The 25,971-nt window shown below is 33.1% G+C and overlaps 1 protein-coding gene across 1 annotated transcript in view; it reads right to left on the bottom strand.

Annotated features, from left to right (window-relative positions):
- LOC106463224 (talin-1-like) overlaps positions 1-16,756 on the bottom strand; it is a 97,403-nt gene extending 80,647 nt beyond the window's left edge. The window contains 6 exon segments of the mRNA XM_022390665.1: positions 3,212-3,281; positions 4,498-4,592; positions 6,273-6,402; positions 7,048-7,145; positions 8,256-8,416; positions 16,660-16,756. Coding sequence (XP_022246373.1) covers positions 3,212-3,281; positions 4,498-4,592; positions 6,273-6,402; positions 7,048-7,145; positions 8,256-8,391 — 529 coding nt within the window. The 5' untranslated portion in view covers positions 8,392-8,416; positions 16,660-16,756.
- Positions 16,757-25,971: the final 9,215 nt, after the last annotated feature.

Below are 25,971 nucleotides of genomic sequence, written 5' to 3'. Positions count from 1 at the left end.
CTTAAGACAGATAATTATGTCAAAATATATATATTCAATGGTAAGTAATATTCACAAAGTACTCTAAATATCTAACTACATTTTATCTTTCTTTCTCATTAATGTAATCTGCACTAACATTTTTGCAATTGTTGAAATCATACTTCATTTTATGGCTTTGGAAGAAGAATTATTGATAAATATTTCGATAAAAAGACCATAAGTAAGAATACTCTGTTTTCCAAACTTTTGTAACAAAGATCCTGACTAAACATTTCCTCTTTCTTCTATACAAACATATTAAATGACATACAAGATTAGAAAGTTGCCAATTTAACTTATTTCACATCTTAACTAAAAAATTCCCACTTTTGTAACTTTCACATTTTTTTGGGAAACTAAATGGAAATATGTATTTACCATAACTTATAGCTCCCGACTGTTCTGTGACAATACAAATTTTAGCAGCTATTTTGTTGACCTCGTTATGTCCTTCTCTTTAGAGGAGATAACTACAAATTCTTGTTCATGTGAAAATATTATGTGACAGTCACCTCTCTACAGAGAGAGCTCTAGTCAAAACAGGTTCAGGCATGTGAATTTCTTGTGTTCATGTTCATATCCAACCACATTTGGTCATTTCCTCTTAATTCTATCTGGTGAGTGGAGGAAACTGTGATCCATATGGTAGAGTTGAGTATCTTTTCAAATCTCATTTTAAAACAAAAATGTGAATTTTAAACATAGGGATCTTAATTGTGTTATAAAAATTAGCCAAAATCCCTACATATGTCAATCCTGGAGAAGTAGAACAAAGCTAACCAGGAAACGAAACTGGAAACAAGATAACGAAGGCTCCGCACTAGGAATGGATTGGATCACTAAAGATTCCCTCAAAGTCCCAATATGAAGAGCCATCTCAACTACTGAAGAAATTCTTACCAAGATTCGTATCCTTCCTCAAGAAGAGGTGACACAAAAAGTGCCACTAAGACAGTCATGTGATAAAAATACACAAACTTTGAGTGTGGAAAGTCAGTATAGTTAAGTCTAATCCACTTGGAAAAATAGTGAAATACATCAACTAATAGTTACCAATTCCTCAAGTTGGCATTAAGTACCACTAAACCTCACCAAGGCAAACACAATGAGATAAAAAATAAACAGCAGTTAAAAATAACAATTTATCTTGGCAAGCCAGTGTTGGCAGAGCTGGGTAACCACAAAGGTCAGTTTAGTTAGATGGAGCTGGGTAACCACCACAGAGGCAGGCCAGAACATCTTTGGGGGGGGGGGCAGTTGGCATGGGCCTACGATTTTGAGGGGGGCCTACTTTCGAATACAGAATAAAAATGGATGTACTATTGCATTTACTGCTTCTTATTACAGTACTGTACTCCATTGTCTTATATACATTTTGAATAAAATTGTTTGCCATTACCTTTTTTATAAATCATTCTAGTTCTTTTATTCATTTCTGTTACTTGTAGGTATATCATGTACATGTACATACCCATACATAAATCATAAGTATTTAGCACTGATTATAAAAATACTTAATGAGCAGTTTGAAATGGGGCCACCACAGAGGTCAGTGTAGATAGAGCTGGGTAATAACCACAGAGGACAATGTAGATATAGCTGGGTAACTACTACAGAGGTCAGTGTAAATAGAGCTGAGTAACCACTACAGAGGTCAGTGTAGATAGAGCTGGGTAACCATCACAGAGATGATAGATGAAGTAACCAAGATGAAGGTAAGGTAAAATAATGAGATGTGTAATTTTCTATACTCTCATTTTAAAAATCTTTTCAATGGTATTTTGGTAGTTGCCACCAAGGAAGGCATTAACAAAAGTGTCTGGTCAGAAGAAACTTGGCAAGGAACAAAGTGTATATACATAAGTGTTAACAAACCAAATATACAAGAAAGAGAAGTTACTGATAATCTTTGCACCAGTGCTGCAAAGTTAGATGGAAACATCAGCTTAATAAACAGTCATGATGTTAGAAAAACGCGTAGGTTTAAGAAGTCTTGATAGAAATGAATAAAAACCCTATAACCCAAACACTTTCGAAAGATGGACCTTTCTTCTTCAGGGGCAAACTGGAAATGCTGATCAGTTTAATAAACAGAATACTATACCATCAGAAGAGAATATATCAACCATCTCTACCATCAAAAGTGAACATATCAACCATCTATACCATCAGAAGTGAACATATCAACCATCTATACCATCAGAAATTAATACATCAACCATCAATCACCTATATATCAAGAAATGAAAGATCACGAGGCAAAAAGTTTAAACTTTAGTCTTTGGATTGAAAGATTTAGGTGTGGTTTAAAAATTATTACCATGTGTATATAAACTTGTTTTGTTTTAAATTTCACACAAAACTACATGAAGGCTATCTGTGCTAGCCATCCCTAATTTAGCAGTGAAAGACTAGAGGGAAGGCAGCTAGTCATCACTACTATAGTCAACTCTTGGCCTACAAATAGTGGGATTGACCATCACTTTATAATGCCCCATATGGCTGAAAGGGTCAGCACGTTTGGTGGGACGGGGATTTGAACCCGCAACCATCAGATTGTGAGTCAAGCACCCTAACCACCTGGCTATGCCGGGCCATGTGAACTTAAGTGAAAATAATAGCAGGTTAGTGAATACACAAAATATAAAAATATACAGGTTGGACACAGTGTTCCTCAGAAATAGCCATAAAGCTAGACAAAGGATGTATACTTTAATGGCTACTTAAGAACCACAGAGATAACTTTAATAAATTGAGCAACAACAGTTGAATGACAAAGAAAAGAACACATTGAATGCAGTGAAAGAAAAATGTGTTGGACAAAAATATGTTATTTCTGTAAAAGCCTAAATCAGGAGCAAATGACATCACTGAGTTTGAACTTCAAGAATAAAACATCTATGTTCATTGGTGGTTTATATGGCTTATACCCCTGTGCTGAGGAAAAGCCACATATGAGTGCAGTAGAGAAACTGGACATCCGGCCAATCTGAAATCCAGGATACTCCAGGATGGAACTGATAACCATACAGACAAGACAAAAATAAATAAAAACAGTATATAAACAAAAACATACAATAGAAAAAAAACCACAAGCAATATTATGATAGTATTTTACATAAATATAAATCTACACATTTCAGTCCTAATCTATTGAAACAATAAGCTCTAAGTATTTGTCTAGACTTACAATCATCATCAGTTTTTAGCTTCTTTTTCAACTGTTCCATTTTCTGGTCTCTGTCTTTATCCTTTTTTTCCTAATGAAAAAAGGATTATTTCTCAAGCAATTTATATTTCAAAATTTTACTTTAAGTCACATCACCATTTTCACACCAACACTTATTACCCCTGCTAGGTATATATATTTTAATATTTACTATTATTCACATTTGGACTTAAAAAACAAGCCCATCTCTCATATGCGACACAACATTTTGAACCCTACAATCACGGGTTGTTATATGTACAAAGCTAACTTTTCAAACACATTTTTATAAAATATTTGTGCACCAAATTGTTTGTGGGTGCATGGATTACATATTTACAGGTTCCATAATAAATTACAAGTCACAAAACTAAATTTAAACCAACAAAAATATCATCAATATTGTAATTAATCTCACTAATTACTGCTGGGATTTCTATAAATAAAAATACCATCAATACTGTAATTAATCTCACTAATTACTGCTGGGATTTCTATAAATAAAAATACCATCAATACTGTAATTAATCTCATTAATTACTGCTGGGATTTCTATAAACAAAAATACCATCAATACTGTAATTAATCTCATTAATTACTGCTGGAATTTCTATAAACAAAAATACCATCAATACTGTAATTAATCTCACTAATTACTGCTGGGATTTCTATAAACAAAAATACCATCAATACTGTAATTAATCTCACTACTTACTGCTGGGATTTCTATAAATAAAAATACCATCAATACTGTAATTAATCTCATTACTTACTGCTGGGATTTCTATAAACAAAAATACCATCAATACTGTAATTAATCTCATTAATTACTGCTGGGATTTCTATAAATAAAAATACCATCAATACTGTAATTAATCTCACTACATACTGCTGGGATTTCTATAAATAAAAATACCATCAATACTGTAATTAATCTCACTACTTACTGCTGGGATTTCTATAAATAAAAATACCATCAATACTATAATTAATCTCACTAATTACTGCTAGGATTTATATAAATTATACATAGAAAATGAGTGATTTTTCCCCAGTTTTTTTTTTTTTTATCATTTCTTTACACTGAATGCTCTAATGTGAAAAACACAAAATTACTCAATATGATGCTATATGTGGACCACACCAGCAGAGCCAATATGATGCTATATGTGGACCACACCAGCACAGCCAATATTACTAAAGAAGATCTGCAAAAGTTAATCACAGCAAGAATGTTTCTTACTTCCAAAATTAGTCGAATAACTTACCCTTCTGAGGGTTAGTGTACCTGTGGTGGAGGCATCTTTGACTGGCTCCTCGGCCAACTCTCTCACGAGTGAAAACTCATCATGGTTTGTGATTCCTGTGGAATTTTCCAATCAAAGTCCTTTGTGATTAATAGAAGTGAATACAATATTTGAAGAAATAAACACACATGCAGCTTTAAACCCAACTAAAACATGCAATAAGCAGCATTAAAAGCAAATTAAAAGAATTTCATTTGGCTGATCATTTTAACAGAAACACTGCATTAATTCTTGTGCTTTCATTTCTTTCTGACTGTGTTCTGATAGGCAGAACTAAAAAGTACTTGTTTGATTTGGAAGCTTGTTTGATGAATTTTGAACAATGCTATGCAAGGACCATCTGCATTAACCATACCTAATTTTGAAATGACAAACTAGAGGGAATGCAGCTAGTCAACAGCACTCATCCCAAGTTTTAGGCTATTCTAATCAAATAATGAGACTTATTGTTACTCTAATAACACTCACAGAACCCCAAAGTGTGCAGTACAAAGTTTTGTTCAGTAAAGGGACATGGCCCACAAAGCACTAGGCCATATGCAGGTCAAATGGCAAAATGACACTCATAAAAGTGATTTTCAGATTGATATTTACATTCAATTTAGTGCATTAGAAAGAACTTGGCATATTAGTCAGATGCAGAAATGAAAAAGGTTTAACAAAACACAGATCAGTTCTATCATCTGGTAAAGAAATGTTACAATGAAAAAATGGAAATACTAGTTTTTTTCCTTCATCAATTTTCACAGAATACCCATTCAAGCAGTCTCCAAACTTTCTTTTCTAAAAAGTGGGTTCCTCGTCATCAAATATCTAGAGTAGATTTCATATTAGTTAAGGTATTTCAGAATTAGAATAAAAACTCATCATTTGTTTAATTTTTTTGCACTTTACTTTACAAACAAACAACTGAGCTTTGCTGTTGATAACTGCAGTAATGCAGGAGACATAAATTTTGTCAGATAATGAGATGCTCATAACTTACTAAAAAATAAAAGCAACCAGCAGTCAATAACAATAATAAATTATCATAAATCATACCTAAAAACTTAGATTTCTGTATAGTTTAATCATAAACTAAAAATAACTCAAAAAGAAAACTTATAGGACTTGATAGAACAGAATAGATGCAAGGAGTGGAGAAGAATGGTACCACCTTGTTTGCATCCAAGTAATATTTGATAGCAAGGGTAAAATAGTTTTATAGTACAGATCTTAAATAAAAAAAAGTTTTAAAATATTGAAATATTAACTTTTTTTTAAAGTTATTAAGTTTACATAGTAAACATCACCATATAAATTTTACTAACATTTGGATAAAACATTTCAGATTAAATACTGCTAATTAAAATGCATTTGGCTCCATTTTTTAAAAAGAATAATACATCATCCATTAAAACATCAGTTTTCTATTATTTAATGAATAAATCTTTAATTATCAGTTTTTCTTTTCTTATGCTGATTTGGAAATTCCAATACATCAACAAAAGAAGTATGCAAAATGATATCCATGGTGTAGATGCATAAAAAAAGAAAAAAATATTTAATATTTTTCTAAGGAAGAGAAGTTTCAGAAAATAATTTTAGAAATCAATGTACATGCAAACAAATAAGTGATTATTCATGTTCATAATATGAAATAGTTTATGTATTAAATAAATTTATAAACTTAACATGAGAATATTAGTGTTACTAACTGATATTGTTTTCCATATTTTCATCAGAACCTTACCAACCTATTTTTGTACAAATGACAACCATGAGATTTGCTACAGGCTGACTGTCATCGACTCTCAGAGTCTTCACTGATTCATCCAACATTCTCACACGCAAAGTCCTTGTCTTTTTCCTATATTCTAATAGATCCTTTGAAGCAAAAAAGGAAGAAATAGCTAATCACCACAAACCAAAGTTATAAAAATGACTAGAAACAAACAAAATGTGATGCTTGAAATTATGGAAGGATGAAGAGTGAAATTTTCATTAAACACATGAAAGTTTATGACTTGTGTCACTTATGCATAACTAATGCAAAATACAATTTTCTTAAAGACGTTTAATTAAAAAAACAATTTGATGTAAGAAAATGATTGACATCTGAATATAAAGCCCTCTAAAATTGGATATTTAATATTGAATATTAAATATAAATATTTTATATTTAATATATAATCACAAAACCTTAAAAATATTAAAAGTTATGAAAAAGTCAATTCATTATTTTAGAAACAATTATCTAAATAATGCAAAAACAACTGGTAAATTTCCAGTAAAACTTTCATGACTGGTAAAAAAATTTGACCACATTACATTAATGAACTTTATATGTTTTGAGGATGAATCAGCAATGATACATTTCAATGTTAAAAGAAATCGAAGAAAGTTCCCAATTTTCACATTTTTTAAATTTTAATGAAAAACAGGAATAAAAGGTTCCAAAGTATTATTTTTTACCCCAGTATATCCTAAGATCTTACAAAGAAGATAAGCAATTCTAACCCACACTCTTACCCCATCTCGAAGAAGATAGTGTTCCAAGGATCTTCCAGATTCCAGCCACACTCCTTTCCTTGGGTCCTCATCAGCCAAGAACAATCCATAATCTTTTGCTACATGAAAGAATAAATAATTAGTAATTTTTTTTACTTTCAGTGATTAATTGTAAAGTAACTTTTCAGAATCCCCATGATTACAAATTTGCAATGAAGATAATATGCATTTGTTTGCCTGTCTAAGTGTATAAATATATCTCTGTGTGTGTGTGAATCTAAAAACAAAAAGGATAAGTTTGGGTAAGGTGAACACAATATAAAAATCTAGCTAAGTCTGACAGTACAAAAGTAATCCAATTAAACTAAAAATTTATATAAAGTTGTGCAGTATTAAATATTTTGGGCCTTACGAACAGTCTAGTTCAATTCCTTTTAGACAATATTTAAATGCTCAGAAATTGTTAAAATTAAAATAATGAAAGTATACAAACATGAAATGTCTTAAGTTATTCAAATAAAAAAACAACTATTACAGCACCACTAAGTGTGGTCACCATAAACTCCAGAGATCACTCAGTTTATCATGCTTAATACAAATGCATTCCGAAATAAAATCCCATATTGATAATAATTAAATGACTATGTATAATTAATAAACTGTACATTCTTATTTCTTCATTGTTTAAAACCTACTGTAATAATACTTTGTCTATAAATCTTCTATTATCTTGATGGCTCCATCTGTTTCTAAAGCTGTTAGTTAACATATGATCTTTACTGTCAAATATTACAAGTTAATGAAAGTCTTTATAAGTTTTGCAATTGTAAAGTCGCTTTTTTGTACATTTTAACTTGATAAACCTACTGATAACATCAGTGTTAATTTTAACTACGAGTGACATACATATATACACAGAGTAGATGTTACTTTGAAAAGAAATTTTGTAACACATGATTAAAGCAGTGCTGAAGAATGTTTTCTGAAGTAAACAAAATTAAAATTCTCCAGTATTATTTGTCAGGTGTTTTTCTGTTTACTCTACTGATAAAGTGAAAAGTGACTGTGTTACAAAATGGAAAAAATTAATATCTCATACCTGGCTATTTAATCACATAGAGAAATTTACTAACAATTTTTTAAATCAAAATTTTAAAAAACATTAACATATTAAAATCCTTAAGACTTTACTCTCTCAAAACAAATGTGAAGCAAAAATTTCAACTTACATTCTCCCAAGTTGGCTTCAGATATTTTTTCTCGTATGGTTCGGCATGCATCATAAACTAGCACAGATGGTTTAAATTTCATTGTTTTTATTACATTTTTCTCTACAACATTTATTTTTATTGAAAGAGTTGCCATCTTCAAAGTCTACTTTCTTCTATACCTTTTGAAACAAAAAAAAAGGATAAAAATCAGAAAATGGATAAAGTAGAAACATTTCCACATACAATGTATAGGTTACAAACTAACTAAAAAACAAATAATTCAGTAACCTTTAAATGTTCCGCATACCATTAAACATACAATGTTTAGGTTACAAACTAACTAAAAAACAAATAATTCAGTAACCTTTAAATGTTCCGCATATCATTAAACATACAATGTTTAGGTTACAAACTAACTAATAAATTTAGTAAATTGTACATGTTTGACATATCCTTAAAAAGACAGAAATACACAATTTCTAAAAAATAAAAAAGTAACTGAAGTGAAAGAAATTGCCTGTTATATATAAAACTTTCCTGAAACTGATCAGCTGTTGGTTTACCTTGGTTTAATGGTTAATAAGTTATAGTAATAGTCACCACAAAATCTCTGGTGGTTTGTAACAGTTAATAATACCACATAGTTTGAGGCACACAATTACAATGATTACAAAGAGCTTCATCATACACACCTTTCAGAAATTGAAACTCTAAGAAATAAACGATTTTACCAACTGAGGTAAAGGGTTAATCCACTAGATAATCTTTTTTCAATACTCAACTACCCAACCATCATACTCTTCTTGAAGTAGATCAAAATTATATTTTTCACATATCAAATGTTAATCCATTACACAAAAATACTCCTGGTTCATATACATTTATTAATCTATCATATAATAAAAAACTTTATTTTCATGAAAGAAGTCATTAAATGATATTTTAGTGACATCAGAGCTTGCTGAGTTATATAGTTATAAAGGGTTCTTATTGTTTCTTTGGCTGTTCAAGCATCAATGAAATAAATATTATTGATCACAGAGCAATAATTGTTGGTGGATATAGCAATAACATCATGTGGAACACAAACTTGTCAAATACTCATCACAACTACGGTCAGATGGCCCAGCTGGTTTTTTGCTATGAGGATACCTAAAGTCAGTTATATATCATGGAGTTTCAGCTCTGCTGAAGGACTTGGCAGATGACATTAAACAACATATAAACATATTGGACTGCTTTGTTCAGCTGTCAATCATGCCATCCCAGAGATGCAGACCATCTCTTGATGTGAATGGTGGCCACAGTGTCCACTGGTGACCACTTCGAGTGGCCAAAGATCTGCATTTTTCATAATCTTATTGGTATATCTACCCAAAATTATTACTCATTTTAATTGATGTTTGAAGATGCCAAGCAACATCATAAAAACCTTGCATATGGTATTTTGGATTATCTTCTAAATTTACAATTTAATTAATAAACCACAATACAAGTGCACACATAGAAATTAAATACAGGTATGTCATAACAAATTCATCTATATTAAATATAAATATAGATTTTAGAAAGAGTTTTATCCCAGTTAAGTCTTTATAACTACCTATTACATTAAAACGAAATTTGTTTTTATACAGAATTGCCTTTCTATTACAAAGACAAAAATTCCAATTCCATAAAAATAAAACTCTGTCTATTTTACTAAAATACATTATATTTTAACTCTGCTCAGAATACCAAAAAATACTGAATATAAAAATCAAAGTATAAACTTGTACAAGCCCAATAACCAAAGAGCTTCCATCTGTGCTCAATGGATACTTTCCTTAAACAACATTGTTTCTTTATTTAATTTCTGTAGTGCATGTTGGTGTATAAAAAAGATCTTGATACTGGTAATAAGCAACCTTATAACACCAAATTTATTTTTTCTTCTTTAATTGGACGTTGAATTTTTTGCTTTACAGCTTCTTCAGGAAGTTCCACTAAAGCACATTCTGTAACTGACATGAAGTTGCTTCAATTGGTTTAAATAAACAATAAACTGGGTTATTTAAACCAACTGGAGCTCTGTACTGTCAGTTATGGTTTGTGTTTTAGTGGAATACTCCTAATGAAAAGAAAATTTGGTGTTATAAGGTTGTTAATATTAGGTCATCAAGGAATTAATGTCACTTTTTTTTTAGATGAAAAAACCTGAACAACTTGTATATCCACACAAAACATTTATTAAATGAAATAGTCTCCATTATTATCATGCTTTTCCATCTTACAATCAGGTTGTTAATGCTCTGATTAAAGAAATTGCTTGGCTTTGAAGCAAAAAACATGTCAATGTCCTCTTTAACACCTTCCACATTTGCATACATTTTCCAATTAAAATGGTGTTGCAGGGAATGAAAAATATGACAATCTGATGGTGCCTTATCTGGAGAACATGATGGGTGGGGGGGGAACTTCCCAGCCAAACTCCATAATCTTGTGTTGAATCAAACGTGCCATATGTGGATGTGTATTATCGTGGAGAAGAAGAACATCTTTCCGATTGACTTGACGAGTGAAGGGCATTTCTGATGAAAGGCTTGATTTAAATGTTCAAGTTGCTGAATATAGATCTCTGCATTGATAGTTTGCTGTGGATTGAGGAGTTTGAAATGAATTACTCCTTTGATGTCCCACCAAATGCAAAGCATCACTTATTGCGGATGGAGTCCAGGTTTTGGGGTCGGAAGTGGTTTTTGTCTAGGACTAAGCCAGTGTTTTTGGCTTTAAATATTCGTATAGAGAATCCATTTTTCACCACCAGTGGCAATTCTGTCCAAAAATGGTTCACGTGCATTACGAGCCAGAAGAGTCGAAGCAACGTTCACACGTTGGAAACAATGATAATTGGAGAGTTCGTGAGGCACCCAAACACCTTTTTTATGGAGTTTTCACATATTCCTTAGATGTTTACATATTGTTTCATGAAAGACATGCAATTTCAGGGCCATTTAACGAGTATGTTGACTTGAGTTAGATTCAACAAGTGTCTTCAGAGCATCAATATCAATTCCAACATGTCGGCCCCTGCCATTACAGTTATTAAGGCTAAAGTCACCTGAATGTAATTTGCTGAACCATCGTTGGCACTTACGAACATTCAAAACATTTCCATGAACTTCTTTGATATTCTTTGTGGCTACAGAGGCATTGTTTCCCTTCTTTTATTCAAACAGCATTACATGCCAAATGTGTGTCTCGTTGTTTGCCATCATTATAAAAAATTAGAGTATACTAAACTTTAAACATTATATAGGCTACACTAACGTGATGTTTAGGCAGTTTGTTTAACTATTATACATGATGTATGTTTTTTGGGGGGGTTAATGAAAGTGTTCCAAGACACGATATTAATTTCTTGAAGATCTAATACTTGTATCAGTTTCTTTAACTGTGACATTTTATTACTCTAATTTATTATTGTGATTGAATTGAAAGATCATTATTGACTTGTTGTAGGAATAAACTGTTATAATAAACCAGATTAAGGAAGGATTCAGAAATGTTGTTTCAATGGAGCTTTAGGCAGAGTAGACATAGTAGGTTTGAGAAATTTAATAGATCACAACTGCCTGTTGAGTGAAAAAAGTACAATGTATTGGTTTCTATACTGAGGCCTTAGTATAGAAGCCAATACGTCTTCCTCTTTTCACTCAACAGGCAGTTGCAGTCCATTAAAGTTCTCAAAACTAAGGTTCAGAAACATCATAAAACAACTAAAAACTTTGATAAGATGTTGATAATACAATGAAACAGATGCATATTATTAAATTAATAGCTCCAAATTAACTTAATATCAAATTAAGTATGAACAATAACATTATTACCAACATAAGCATGTTTATACAATAGCATATGATGTTTACTATACAGAATAAACAATGTGGGAAAATAATCATACAAAATTAATGAAGTATTACTAAATTACTATTACATAAGAAATAATGTTTATTTAAACAAGAATGACAGAAAAAAATACTAAGAATACTTTGTTTCTTGAACAATTGGACAATTTTTGTATTTTTTTTTTTCTATTTTTCCCTGGTTTGAAAATTGTTTTAAAGGTTAAGCATAACCAGTTTGAAATAACATTTTTTATTTAAATAGAAACCTTAAGTAAAGTCAACCAGCATGAATGAAATGTGACAAACACTCTCTGTGTTTAGTGAGACAGTTTAACAACTGCACACTGGTTATAAATATCACTGAACTTCTGGGACATCTGGGGGAAAAAGATATCAGCAACTGTTAAAATGTAGGAAGTGATTCACGTTGCATCTTTTTTTTAATACATCCTTGGGAGAAAAACATCAACAACTGTTAAAATGTAGGAAGCGATTTATGTTGCATCTTTTTTTTAATACATCCTAGGGAGAAAAACACCTACAACTGTTAAAATGTATGAAGTGTTCAATATACTTATGAATACTAACTGATCTGGCATTTTAAATTCGATCATAATTATTTATTTACTAACATTTTGGAAACTGTACAGTCCTCTATCTACAAGACAACTGATTGAAGACACTGGTTATTATTAAATGCATGGTTTGAATACTAATGAAAACGTGTTAGTGTCACACAAAACAATATTATTTTAGGATTTGTATTTTTTGGTAATTCAAATTTTCCTTAGTTTCTAATTTGCTTTTTTTTCTGAGTTTTGAAATTACCTCACTAAGACTGATTTTAGGAACAAGGAAATGTAAATTTAAAGATTCAACACGATAGAAAATGTTAAGTGATAGAACAAACCATTTTAATGAAGAGATCAAATGTCTGTAAAAAGCTGTGGTGTCCAACATGGTCACCACTCACCACATGAAGTGAAATGGCTATTGACCTGTGGCGAATTGGTGCTTTACTTCTACCACCTATTTCTTTAAATATAATTTTTAATAAAATTAATTTATACATGTACCAGTTTAGAAAAGTATCTACTTTTTTATTTATTTGAGGATAAAATACTGGAGAAACCTGATTTTGATAAGAAGTACTATGTGGATTGGTTGCAGAATTTACTCCAAAAATTTGAACAGCTCTTTTCTGATTTTGAAAAATACAGAATTGTTTTTGAATTCAAGCAAAATCCATTTCACTTTGATATCTACAATTCTCAACTATCTAAAGAGCTTGTGAGGCTTCTTTCTTTGGAGAGGCGCCTTTTCGAGATGGATGTGATTTTACTTCAAAGCACTCAACATTTGAGAGATGATTCAATTGTTACAATGTGGACTCCTATTTTAAATCAAAATGAGTTTGTGGTTCTAAATACAGTTATTCCAAAACGGTTTTCAATTTTTGGTTCAACGTGGTTTTGTGAATCAACTTTTTCTGTGGGAAAAATGGTGAAATCAAAATATATGTTGCAGATATTGGATGAAAATTTGGAGGCAGAGTTAAGATGTAGTCTAACTGATTTTATGTCTGATTTCCCTGAACTACTTAATGAAAAGATTTGTCAGATTTCTCATCAATTCTATCAATAAATAATTGAAAACATTATTGTGTATTTTTGTACCCCTCTATATAGATCCATAAAAATACAGTAATTTTTTTTTTGTCATGTGGCAAAAATTTTAACACATTCTCCACAATTATGGTGATTATGAAAAACTGTTGGACATAGCTGGATTATAAAGCATAATTTTTAAGAAAAATCACAGAGATTTCATGGTTTATACAAATAAGTAGGCAGATTTTGTTAAACAAGACCGATGTCTGTAGGTTTACTTTCTTCTTAGAATTCTTCTCAAGAAGTCGATAAGCTGTCTTAACGTTGTTAGAACAACGGGTGAAAGTTGTAGCTAGTGATGAGTTGGCCGACGCGTTTCGAATGCATTCTGCATCCATTATCAAGGCTGAATGTTGTGTGAATTGTGATTACTGTTGGTGGATATTTATAGGTATGGGTAAGCAGGTGGTGGTATCTAGCTCGTGGAAGGCGTTAATTGGTTTAGTGTTGTATTATGGCTTGGTGGTTTCTTGCCAAGAAGTAGCAGTGTGCGTGCTGTTCCTGTCGACTGTTTGTTGATTATGGGAGTTTGCTGTAGGATTTTTATTGCTTCGTGTATTTGAAGAGTTGTGAAATCGTTAAATCGGCGGTTTACTTTGGTGTTTTGTACTAGGTCCTGACGTGTAAGTTTTTGGTTGTGGATGTGGGCACAATGTTCTTTGATGGCTCCATTTTGTAGGTGCATTGTTAGGCGTCTTGACAGGGTTGTGGTAGTCATTCTGATGTAGGAGAATAATTTGAAGATACAAGAAATGTATGAAACCATGTATCTTATCTTTCAAGTTAAACACTCGAAAGGAAGCTTATCATTCACATGAAACAGACAGAGATACATCAATAATGTATCCAATCCAAGAGCTAGATGGGACAGAATTCTGCAGAAGCAGTAAAAAGTGAAGTAAAAATAGTTACTTCTATTACCACAATAACAAAATTTTAAAGTATCCTGAATGATACTCTTTAAACTTCACAATTTTTTGGTCAATAAATGTAAATGTTACCTGGTGTTATTTAAGTAATTCTGAAAGTACAATAATGAAAAATAGCAGTCATCTGTGTTGTTAAACTAATGTTTCTAAAACATAAGGTTCTTGAGAATATTAGTCTGACACTACTTTATTAAAGTGACACAACTGCAGGGAATGACAGGACAATATTTCTCCTTAAATTAAAGCAACACAACTGCAGGGAATGATAGGACAATATTTCTCCTTAAATTAAAGCAACACAACTGCAGGGAATGATAGGACAATATTTCTCCTTATATTAAAGCAACACAACTGCAGGGAATGATTCAACAATATTTCGCCTTACATTAAAGTGACACAACTACAGGGAATGATAAGACAATATTTCTCCTTGCATTAAAGCAACACAACTGCAGGGAATGATAGAATAATATTTCTCCTTACATTAAAGTGACACAACTGCAAGGAATGATTCAACAATATTTCGCCTTACATTAAAGTGACAACTACAGGGAATGATTCAACAATATTTCTCCTTACATTAAAGCAACACAACTACAGAGAATGATAAGACAATATTTCTTCTTAGATTACCTACTTTGTATTAAGAAGTTTACCTAAAAATTCTTCATTCCAGTACTGAACTCATCTTAGTAACACCATTTGAGAGAACAGAAATAAGCTCTTACTCTTCTCTCAAAATAATTTATTATTACTGTTCACACTCTTCAAGTCTTAACCATTTCCATGTTACAGAAGAACCACTTTGTGAAGCTATATACATGAAACAGTTTACATTTTACAACAAGATCAAGCAATGTACGATTATTAATTAACTTCCTATTAATTAATTTCCGTCAGAACTAGAAACTGACCCAATATTGAGTATAGAAGGCTAAATATACTGTTATTACTTATAATATTGATTAGAATGTACTGTTTTATTAAATGGGTGCTCTTGCTGTTAATGTTACTTTTGGTGGTATTCCTAATAATATCTATCGAACAAGATTTTTGTTCAGCAAGCCAACAATTCAACATAATCTTTATGATACAAATATAATAAAAAATAGATATATTATGCTTTATTACCAATCCTGTTGATGAAAGGAACATAAAATAATGAACCTTACTTATGAACCAATGTTGGAAAGTGGGATGTATAAATAGATAAAAAGTTTAATGTGTGTGCAGTTGTAAAAGCTTGCATCAATGTGATGAAACTGACAAGTAAAAAGCTGTTCAGGGGAAAATTTTCTTAGTGAAATTGAGTTGTTTGTTTAAAACTGTAATTCCTTAAGGGTACATAATAACCTTTTGTAAAAACATAAAAAACTAAATAAACCCCACGCCTCAGAATTAGAGGATTACCAAGACATTTATATATGTAACTACTAACTATAATTGTAAATTAAGTACGACAAATTCTTAACGAAACAAACAAATAAATCTTCTAGTGACACACATTCGTATTGAATTAGAAGAAAAAACTGCCATGCAGTCATTTAATGATCTTATACAATTTACGTTTTCAGGGTTTTGAAATTGACGTTTTGGTACATTATATTTGGCTGAAAATTAATGCCATAATTCAAGCAAAATTATGTTCTGAGGTGTAAGAGAAATTAAAAGTGGGGAACAAGGTCTCTTTGACAGAGCGATGCGAGCAAATGTGCGCCACGGGCGTACCCATTTCTGATCACTTTAGGATCCTGGAAGTCCTTGCTTTCTAGATTAAATTTTATGCATTCTCATACTTTTCCTGAGAGTAATTTTCCTAATTTTGCTTTTTTTTAAACTGGGATAGAATGAAGAATGGGCGCTCCCCCCCCCCCTTACGCCAATAATGTTGTACAACTAGCTTGAAGATAGATAAATGCCTAACTGAAATACTGACCAGTAAATACTGTTTTCTTTCCTGAGAAGAGTAATAATATGCGAAAACACAACCTTGACCACCTACGTGATATACGAAAGTAGGGCGACTCCAGTCGCTTTCTTTACGCTAGAAAAGAAATCATATTCGGGTAATTTTGTAGCATATAAAACAGGTAAAAGTTAAGGATCTTGCTGCACGACTGTCACGGGGTTGTGGGGTATTTTTCAATGTGTTACAGGTTGACCCCCAATAAAACTTAGCAAAAATACTTTCAATACTAGTACACGTTTTTATCACATCTATTCTTTAAGCTAACAAACGTTTGGTTCTCTTGGTCGTGATTATAAGAGCATATAAATTATGGTTGAAAGTGCAAATTGAAAAATACAAAGTTTTAAAAACCTAAGTACAAATATTATTACAATTAAGTAATATTGATATAACAAATAGCATGGGAAAATGACAAGCACAGGATATACACAGACTGTTCAATGTGCGGGGAAGGGCCGCAACAAAATGTATGCTTATAGAGGGGTGGACGTGATAAAAGTGTTTGCGCACACGTGCTACCAACTGTGGTGTGCATTTTTACTTCACGCAGACGACGTACTATCACATCAGTTCCACTGGGATCTGAGTGCCTGAGAAACTTAAATGTAAACGCAAAAGAAGTCCAAAGTATCATTCCAGTCACTACTTGTCGCCGAGTTATACCCGTTTCAGAGAATTCTACTCCTCATCAGCAACCATGGGTAAGGGAAAAATCGAAACGATAAATAAGACTAGGCTTCTTACAGTGGCTGACTGTGTATGTCGCCATTTTTAAGGTGTATTTTACGGTGAATATAAGATGACAACAAACACCAGAGTATCAAGGAAGAGGCGTAGTTTTCGATATATTTCACGTGAAATCATACACATTTCTATACGTTATATGTTAAAGAAACAATTTTTCGAATTATTATACATAAAAATAATTGGATCTTTTCCTTTTGGTCCACACCAACAGTAATAAACGTCAATGCGGAACTCTTCGCCAAATGCTTGACTATATCTTTATGAACTTATATTTATAAGGAGAAACAGAAACAAAGATGAATATTTATTCAAAAACATATTGTTTAATATCGCAGAATTCGCTAAATAAATGTCATATAACGTTCTATTATTTTATTGCATTACTGGTGTTATTTTCAAAACGATCTGTTGGTGGGCATCAAACGGTTGGTTGTTTTTGAATTTGGCGCAAAGCTACGCGAGGGCTATCTGCGCCAGCCGTCCCTAATTCAGCAGTGTAAGAATAAAGGGAAGGCAGTTAGTCATCACCACCCACCGCCAACTCTTGGGCTACTCTTTTACCAACGAATAGTGGGATTGACCGTACTTATAACGCCCTACGGCTGAAAGGGCGAGCATGTTTGGTGAGACGGGAATTCGAACCTGCGACCAGCAGATTGCGAGACGAGCGTCGCACCATACGGAAAAGAACCAAATAATTTCCTTACGTTGGCTTTATCCTAAGTATACTAACAGTAATACTATTTGGTTGAGTCGTGATAATGGTTTACACTTACTGGTAGAATACTACACCTTTGATTGTGATGTGTTAAGAAGCTTACATTTAAATTTTTTTATTCCGACAATTTGATATTTTATATAAAATAAAGAATTATATTACACGATATATATATATCCTTAAGCTATAACTCTCTGATACCTCCATTATGAAGATACGTTTTACTACACCTTACAACAGCGGCTCCCAACATTTTTCTCTTCACGAGCCCCTCGAGGAATATGCAGTAATAAAAATTTTGTAAAATAATATAACTGTGAACCTGTTGAATTTATCAAAAATAAAGTTTCTGTAATACGTAGTATGTAACACGTTTACAATAAATGCGAACCTCTGATACTGTCATCAGTTTGCAGTTAGTACTCAGTGAAATTGACATGTAATTCTTGAAACATATTAAACAATTGAAAACAAAACCATTTAACTAAAACTAATTAAGACTCTGAGCTTGTTTTGAAGATCACGGTGCTTTAAAGTTCAGATCAACGTAAGAGAGATATAGTCTTAATTATGGCTTTCTATCAAGCTATTTCCTTCTGTAAATATTTTAATAAATTAGATGGAAATTAAAGTACTTGTAAGAACTGCAGAACCACGAAAGTGAAAAAGACACCATTACCAAGTGTTTCTCGCGACCTACGGCTTGGGAAACGCTGCCTTATAACAACAACATAGATCGTACAGTGGCGTTATTGAAATGGGTTTTGGTTCCCCTGTTTACTACACTTATACAGAACGCTTGAAGATAATGTTACCGCCCATTATTCCGAAAGCCCGATAGTCGCAGATTTTTGGTTTTCGCATTATAAGTTAAAATTGAATGAATAAACAAATTCGTGGGTCCTTAATAGATGAAGGCAATCTCAAATGAAAAGTTTAAAGAGTACATCATGGCGGGGATTGGGGGGGGGGGATCAGCCACCCCTGACGTTTTAAATACAAACAATAGAAATATTTGAATCGACACAGAAGTGTACATCTTATTGTAATGGCTCGGTGTCAAGATAATTTTGCTGACTGGAAACTTTCAACAAGTTTATTGAGTCAGGGATATAACATTCATTGTCACAGCATTATAGAATGAGAATCTTGAATGTCCATTCTCTCAGAAGAGGTAGATTACCAAATCAAATCCTGATGTATAAATATGCGGGCTCTGCAGCTAACACTATACATGCATACAAGAAAATAACATCGGAGAAATGATGATAAACATTATCCATCCATTCATGAGGAACTGCTAACCTTTTAGATCATATCTTGGGGTGTTTTTGTTATCACAAATTTAACCAAACAACCAATTTAACATTTAAACTGTTAAAAAATGGACCTTAGACTAACGGACCGTCACCGAACATTTAAAGGTTTTAATAATTTATGCATGTATTCTCTGCCGCTAATAGTATTAAGTTATTTTTTTTTGTTGTTTTTCTGTTTATTTGGCACAGAGTTACACAATAGGTAATCTATGCTCTGCCCATCGAAGGCATCGAACCTGATTTGGGAGGATATGAACCTTCAGACTTGCCGCTGATCCAACAGGGTCGGGAAGTAACATTTTTGTTTGTAATTCTTGTAGGGTATAGCTTATTCCAAGTACTTTTTTAGCCGCGGATGAGCGGCTCATAGAACGGCTCCAAGTTGTTGTTTTTTTTTTCAAGTACAAACTTAGCTCACAGCTTTTCCATATCTTGACCAATTCGAGATATAATTACAGTTTTCGACTCAGGGGGTCAAACCCTATCGACGGATGTATTTGACCACGCCCAAGGTCTCACAGATCAATTTATTCTAATCCTGCCTAAAAGAATTTCAATTTGAGGGAAGGCTGGTGGAGATCCTGATGAGTAATAAAATCGAATCGGGTATACGCGCGCCCCACCCTTGGTATTGCTGGCGCACAAAAATATAGCTAATGAAAAAGTGAAACAAAAGTATCACAGATCAATTTACTCTAATCCTGCCTCAAAGAATTTCAAGTGCCACGGTTATTGAGGATTCCCTCTTGTTTTAATTTGGATCTGTACTATGGCATTATTTTGCAGTAATAGTAGGCTTACGTTACTGCATGCTTATATAAAAAAAAACAGTTGATGAAGCCATAACTATACATTTATTATACCAGAAGTTCTATTAAACAAGCGGATCTTTAATTTTATTTTTATAATGTTTTATTATTATTTGTGAATGTTTATTCGCAAGCAAATCTTCACAACGACGTGTAAATCAAATATGGCAGATTAAACCTCTAAATCACGCATTATAAAAATGCGACGGAAAAAAAAGCTTTCTTTCTGGTAGAGCATTCAACGACAGAATTGAAACATTTGTACGTGTATTAGGCAACAGACAGATTTGTTACAACGTGCAATGGAGGGTTAACAAATCCATAGAAATGATTTATTTGACAGTATTGTTTCTTAATTATCTTAAATAGTTTCGCGTATTTTCCAACACTATTTAACTTCACTATTATAAAAAGTCGTTGGAAATGTTTTACAAACGAAGGACGCATCAAATTGGAAATTAAAAGTAGATAGAGACACGACACATACGTCTAAAAATACAGTCATGTATCTTAAAATCCATCAAAATAAGATATCAAACTAATTTTTTACAAGAGATAACGTCTTAATAAAGACTGTACAACTCTGGTGGATTTCACGACTATGATACGAAAATAGCACAAGAGTAAATAAATTTTTAACTAATCTTATCACAAAAATGATTTTTTTAAACTTCACTAGGCATACATATCGGGCCTCGAAAGCAACGTAAAAATTAGCTACTTCATAGTTTAATGACTAACTTTATATGGCGTCAATATCTAAACTATATATATCTATCTTTCATATTTCCACGTCAAATAATACGAAATTTTATGACAAACAAGTCAGTTAAGACAGCACATAAATTTTAAAGGTTATGTATAATACAACGCTTTTTCAAAGCTAAACCTAACTGTTCATTGCTTGAAATAAAAACATGAAAACAGCAAAGATGAAACCGGGGGCTTCTCAACATAGATTAAAAAAAAACAATTAAATATACTAGCGTTATTTCAGTACAAATACTGTAAAATAACGTTGGAATACACCTTTAAAACATAATTAAATATATTAGTAAATATACTAGCGTTGGAATAATTATTTCAATACAAATATATACTGTAAAATAACGTTGGAATACACCTTTAAAACACAATTAAATACATTAATGTTGGAGAAACATGAGAGAGAACGAATAACAAACCAAAGATGATGAAAACTTTTTTTCTTTCTGTTAACGCTTTATTATTTATATGGTTATTACATGTTATATTTGATACTGATTCTGAAGTAGGTATAGACACAGTAATTCGACTTACCATTATCAAGAATACGGACAATATAAGAATTTTTTTATGTTCCAGTTTCAGTTAGTTATTTTAGCCTATAATTTTCAAAGTATAATTGAGCAGGTATCAGTTTTAACAGTGTGGTAAGCTCCACACTCATGTTCTGGCGGAATGTGATACCGGAAGATTTCTCTTCACCGCACTGCATCATGGGACCACGCTTCTCCCAGCTGATAGGACGTTCAAAGACCATTTCCTTTTTCACACTTCGACACAGTGCGCATGTATAACTCACTTACATATATCTGTCACACGGAAACCTCACAATTTTTGGTTTTGGTATTTAATGTTATTTCAAAAACAAATACAACATAACTTTTGCGTCATTCTAGTTTTAAAGAATGACGCTCTCCATCAATAAATGAACTAACTTACGTGACATACAAGTATGCATTTTTCGGGGCCGGAGAGCAACGGGCGGGATTACATCCTGAAGAACGACAATCCTTTTAGCCAATAGAATTAAGATAAAGGCAGGATTGCGTCCCACGCAAGCTTGTCACACAAATTTCACGGTAACGATACTCAAGATAAGTAAATATTGAGGGCACTTGTATTTTTTTAAAACCATGAAGAAAATCATAACTGTTTTAATCCATGTTTGATTTTGATACACCTCAAGCTGTTCAATACTTTGTTACTGGGGGGTTTCAGAGTTTTCAGTGACGAACATCCTTTGGGTATCTTTGCCTTACTGACACTTAAATTATCCATCACACTATTATGTTGCATGTGATTTTAGAGCAAAGCCACATTGGGCTATCTACTGTGTCCACTGCTGGGAATAGAACCCTGGATTTCAGCGTTGTAAGTCAGTAAAATTACTGATATCCCACCGGGATACTTTTGATCACAACGCCAAAATATTTACTTCGAGCCACCAACAGTTTTTTTTGCAATGTGATTCTGGTGAATTCGAAAAAAATCATTTGTAACAAGGTGAAATAACAGACTGTAAAAATAATTATGGAAGACAAAAGGTCAAATCAGAGAATGTAAAAATAATCATGGAAGACAAAAGGACAAATCAGAGAATGTAAAAATAATCATGGAAGACAAAAGGTCAAATCAGAGAATGTAAAAATAATCATGGAAGACAAAAGGTCAAATCAGAGAATGTAAAAATAAGCATGGAAGACAAAAGGACAAATCAGAGAATAAAAAAGTAAAAAAAAGGAAGTTGTAGCGTTACTACATTCACACTGTAATAAGATGTGATGACCGTCCTAAATAGTTGTCGTGTCAAGGTCTGAGTTTATACAGTTAAACTTTTTAAGGTTTACAATCACTTAGAAGTTAGTGAGAGAGAAAACATGTCGGAGAATGACTGGACATAGTAAAGGTTTTTAAAACGAAGCATAAAACGCGAAATTGAACATATTCATATATATTGCATAAATAATTTTTTACAACATTTTCACGATTTGATCTTACAAGTGGTTCGCACTCGCCATTTGCCATTCATATGAAGTACTTCGTGATTTTAGCACGTTCGCTCGTAATCCAACAAACACTTAACCGTCTCAGCACGCAGGTTTCCAACGTGTAACTCACGTGCTCCTACGCACGTGTCCGACAGTGTGTTCGTTGAGGTTGGCTTTTGTGGGTGTTAAAGAAACCACTTTCGTACAAACGTAGATTTGTTTTTTGGAACCAGATACACGACAGGCTATATAAGGATGTATCAAGTCTTATCATGTGCATGACTGAATTTCAAATTAAACTCCGCGTTTTGGGCGTCATTGTGAAATTTACACATTTTACAAACACACATATCCTTGTGTTTTAAGTTTATGAGAGTTAAATTTCTCGTAAGCAAGCTCCTTAATTTAGTATTTAAAACCAATGGAAACTGTGTCCTTTGAAATAAACCGCTCAAACTTTTGATAAAGAATCTAGCATGTCGATAGGTTTGACGGATTTAATTTTATACTACAGGAAGATGGAAACTAACTTTTTGTAGACAAACTAACGTTATGGATCTGATTGGAATCAAGGGTTTAGTGTTGCCTTTTGAGGTCACAGACAGATTGCAATGATAACCTTAATATACGCGAGCCTTTTGATCATTAGAAAGAATCGCAAACCCCAAAAAACTCAAGTTTCGCACAACTACGTTAACATATGTTGAAGACAAGGTTTACGGGCGTGCAACAGTAAAATGGTGAATACCCCAGTCTCTTTCATAGCACGATGTCGTAACTAAACAGTTCTTGTTTTTGGAGGAAAGTGGGGTAAGACAGTCCCCTTCGATAAAATGCTCAACTCTATATCACTGATTCTCTGGTTCTTTTGATTTTATTCAGTTTTAAGTAAAATATTTCTGGGTTTGTTTGTTTGTAGTTAAGCACAAAGCTGCTTCACGGTGGGCTATCTGTGGTATGCCCACCATGGGTATCGAAACCCGGATTTTAGCATTGTAAGCATTCAGACTTACCGCTGGCCCACTGAGGAAAAGATTTGTGTGAACATTTGCCTGCAATTAAAAACGTGTTTTAAGATTGACGATAAGGTTGAACTCAGTTTCTGTTTTATCCTATCAATGTTAACTGGACGGACATTTGGTACTTTTTTGTTGACAAATTTGTTTAAAATTTCCGTGCAAGAGTATATAAAGGATTATTTACGCATAGCTGTACCTAATTTGGAACTTATAGACTAGAGAGAAGACAGCTGGTCAACAGCACCCCACCCGCCGCCAACTCTTGGGCTAACCCCTGACCAACTAGTGGTATTTGACCGTTACTCTTATAGCGCACCCATGACCCCAAATTGCAGGGAGAAATTTCGCTGCAATGAGACGCGAACCACGAACGACCCCTTAGATTCACGGTCCGGAGACGCTAACCACCGGAACACACCCGACACATTTTTGAACAAAGATGTTAGATACTTCCAACCTCAGCCGCACCTTATGCGGCCTACGGCCTGAAAGATCAGGTTAGATACTCCAAGATTCAAACATAGCCGTCTATAATTTAGGGAGGGAGCGTAACCAGTCAGCCGCCGCTTACACGAACAGCAAGATTGTCATTTTTACTACACACACCCATACCTTAAAATGCAAAGTTTAGCTAGATGCTGCGGGCTCTAACCTCGGCTCTTACGACTCGCAGTCTGGCAAACTAACCATAAGCCATGTCTAGCTATATATGAATAAATAAGAAAATAAATTCTATGAACAATTAATGGTTATCTACACGAACATTGAGTAAATACACAAGTAGTTTCAAAGTTTTACAGATTAAACTTGGTTTCATAAAATGTCATCTTTTTTATTTTTTGAGATCACAAGAGCTTATGAAGTCTTGTTATATTGTTAAGTGGGTAATGAATTTCCTTTGTGTCATAAAATAAACTTGGAAAATGTTTAAAAATCGTTTACAAGTTGATCCAGGGTCTATGAAATTAATGTCGCTTTTTAAGATGAAACAAGCCGAACAACTTATATATCAAAACAAAACATTTATTAAATGAAATAGTCTCCATTCTTAACGATGATGCTTTTCCATCTTATTATCAGGTTCATAATGCCCTGATTCAAGAAATCACTTGGCTTTGAAACAAAAAAAATGTCGATGTCCTCTTTAACATCTTCCACATTTGCATAAGATTTCCCATTAAGATGGTGTTGCAGCGAACGAAAAATATGGTGATCTGATGGTGTCATATCTGGAGAATATAGTGGGGGGGGGGGAGAACTTCCCAACCCAACACAATAATCTCATGTTGCGTCAAACGTGCCACATGTGGACGTTCGTTGTCGTGGAGAAGAAGAACACCCTTCCGATTGACGAGTGAAGGGCGTTTCTGATGAAGGGCTTGATTTAAACGTTCCAGTTGCTGACTATAGATCTCTGCATTGACAATTCGCTGTGGATTGAGGAGTTTAATATTGGTGTTTAATATTCGCATAAATAACCCATTTTTCATCATCGGTGACACTTCTGTCCAAAAATGGTTCACGCGCCAGAAGAGACGAAGCAACGTTCACACGTTGGAAACGATGATCATCGGAGAGTTCGTGAGGCACCCAAACACCTTCTTTAAAGAGTTTTCCCATATTCCTAAGATGTTTACTTATTGTTTCATAAGAGACGTGCAATTTCAGAGTCATTTCACGAGTGTGTTGCATTGGGTTAGACTCAACAAGCGTCTTCTGAGCATCAGTATCAATTCCAACATGTTGGCCCCTACCATCACAGTTTTTAAGGCTAAAGTCACCTGAACGAAATTTGCTGAACCATCGTTGACACTTACGAACGATCAAAACATCTTTGACATTCTTTGTGGCTACAGAGGCTTAGTTTCCTTCTTGTATTCAAACAGCATTACATGCCGAATGTGTGTCTCGTCG

The sequence above is a fragment of the Limulus polyphemus genome, unplaced genomic scaffold, assembly GCF_000517525.1.
Source record: "Limulus polyphemus unplaced genomic scaffold, Limulus_polyphemus-2.1.2 Scaffold1351, whole genome shotgun sequence".
Lineage (NCBI taxonomy): Eukaryota > Metazoa > Arthropoda > Merostomata > Xiphosura > Limulidae > Limulus > Limulus polyphemus.
The sequence above is the reverse complement of the archived record's forward strand: the minus strand, read 5'-3'. Positions and strand labels throughout refer to the sequence as shown.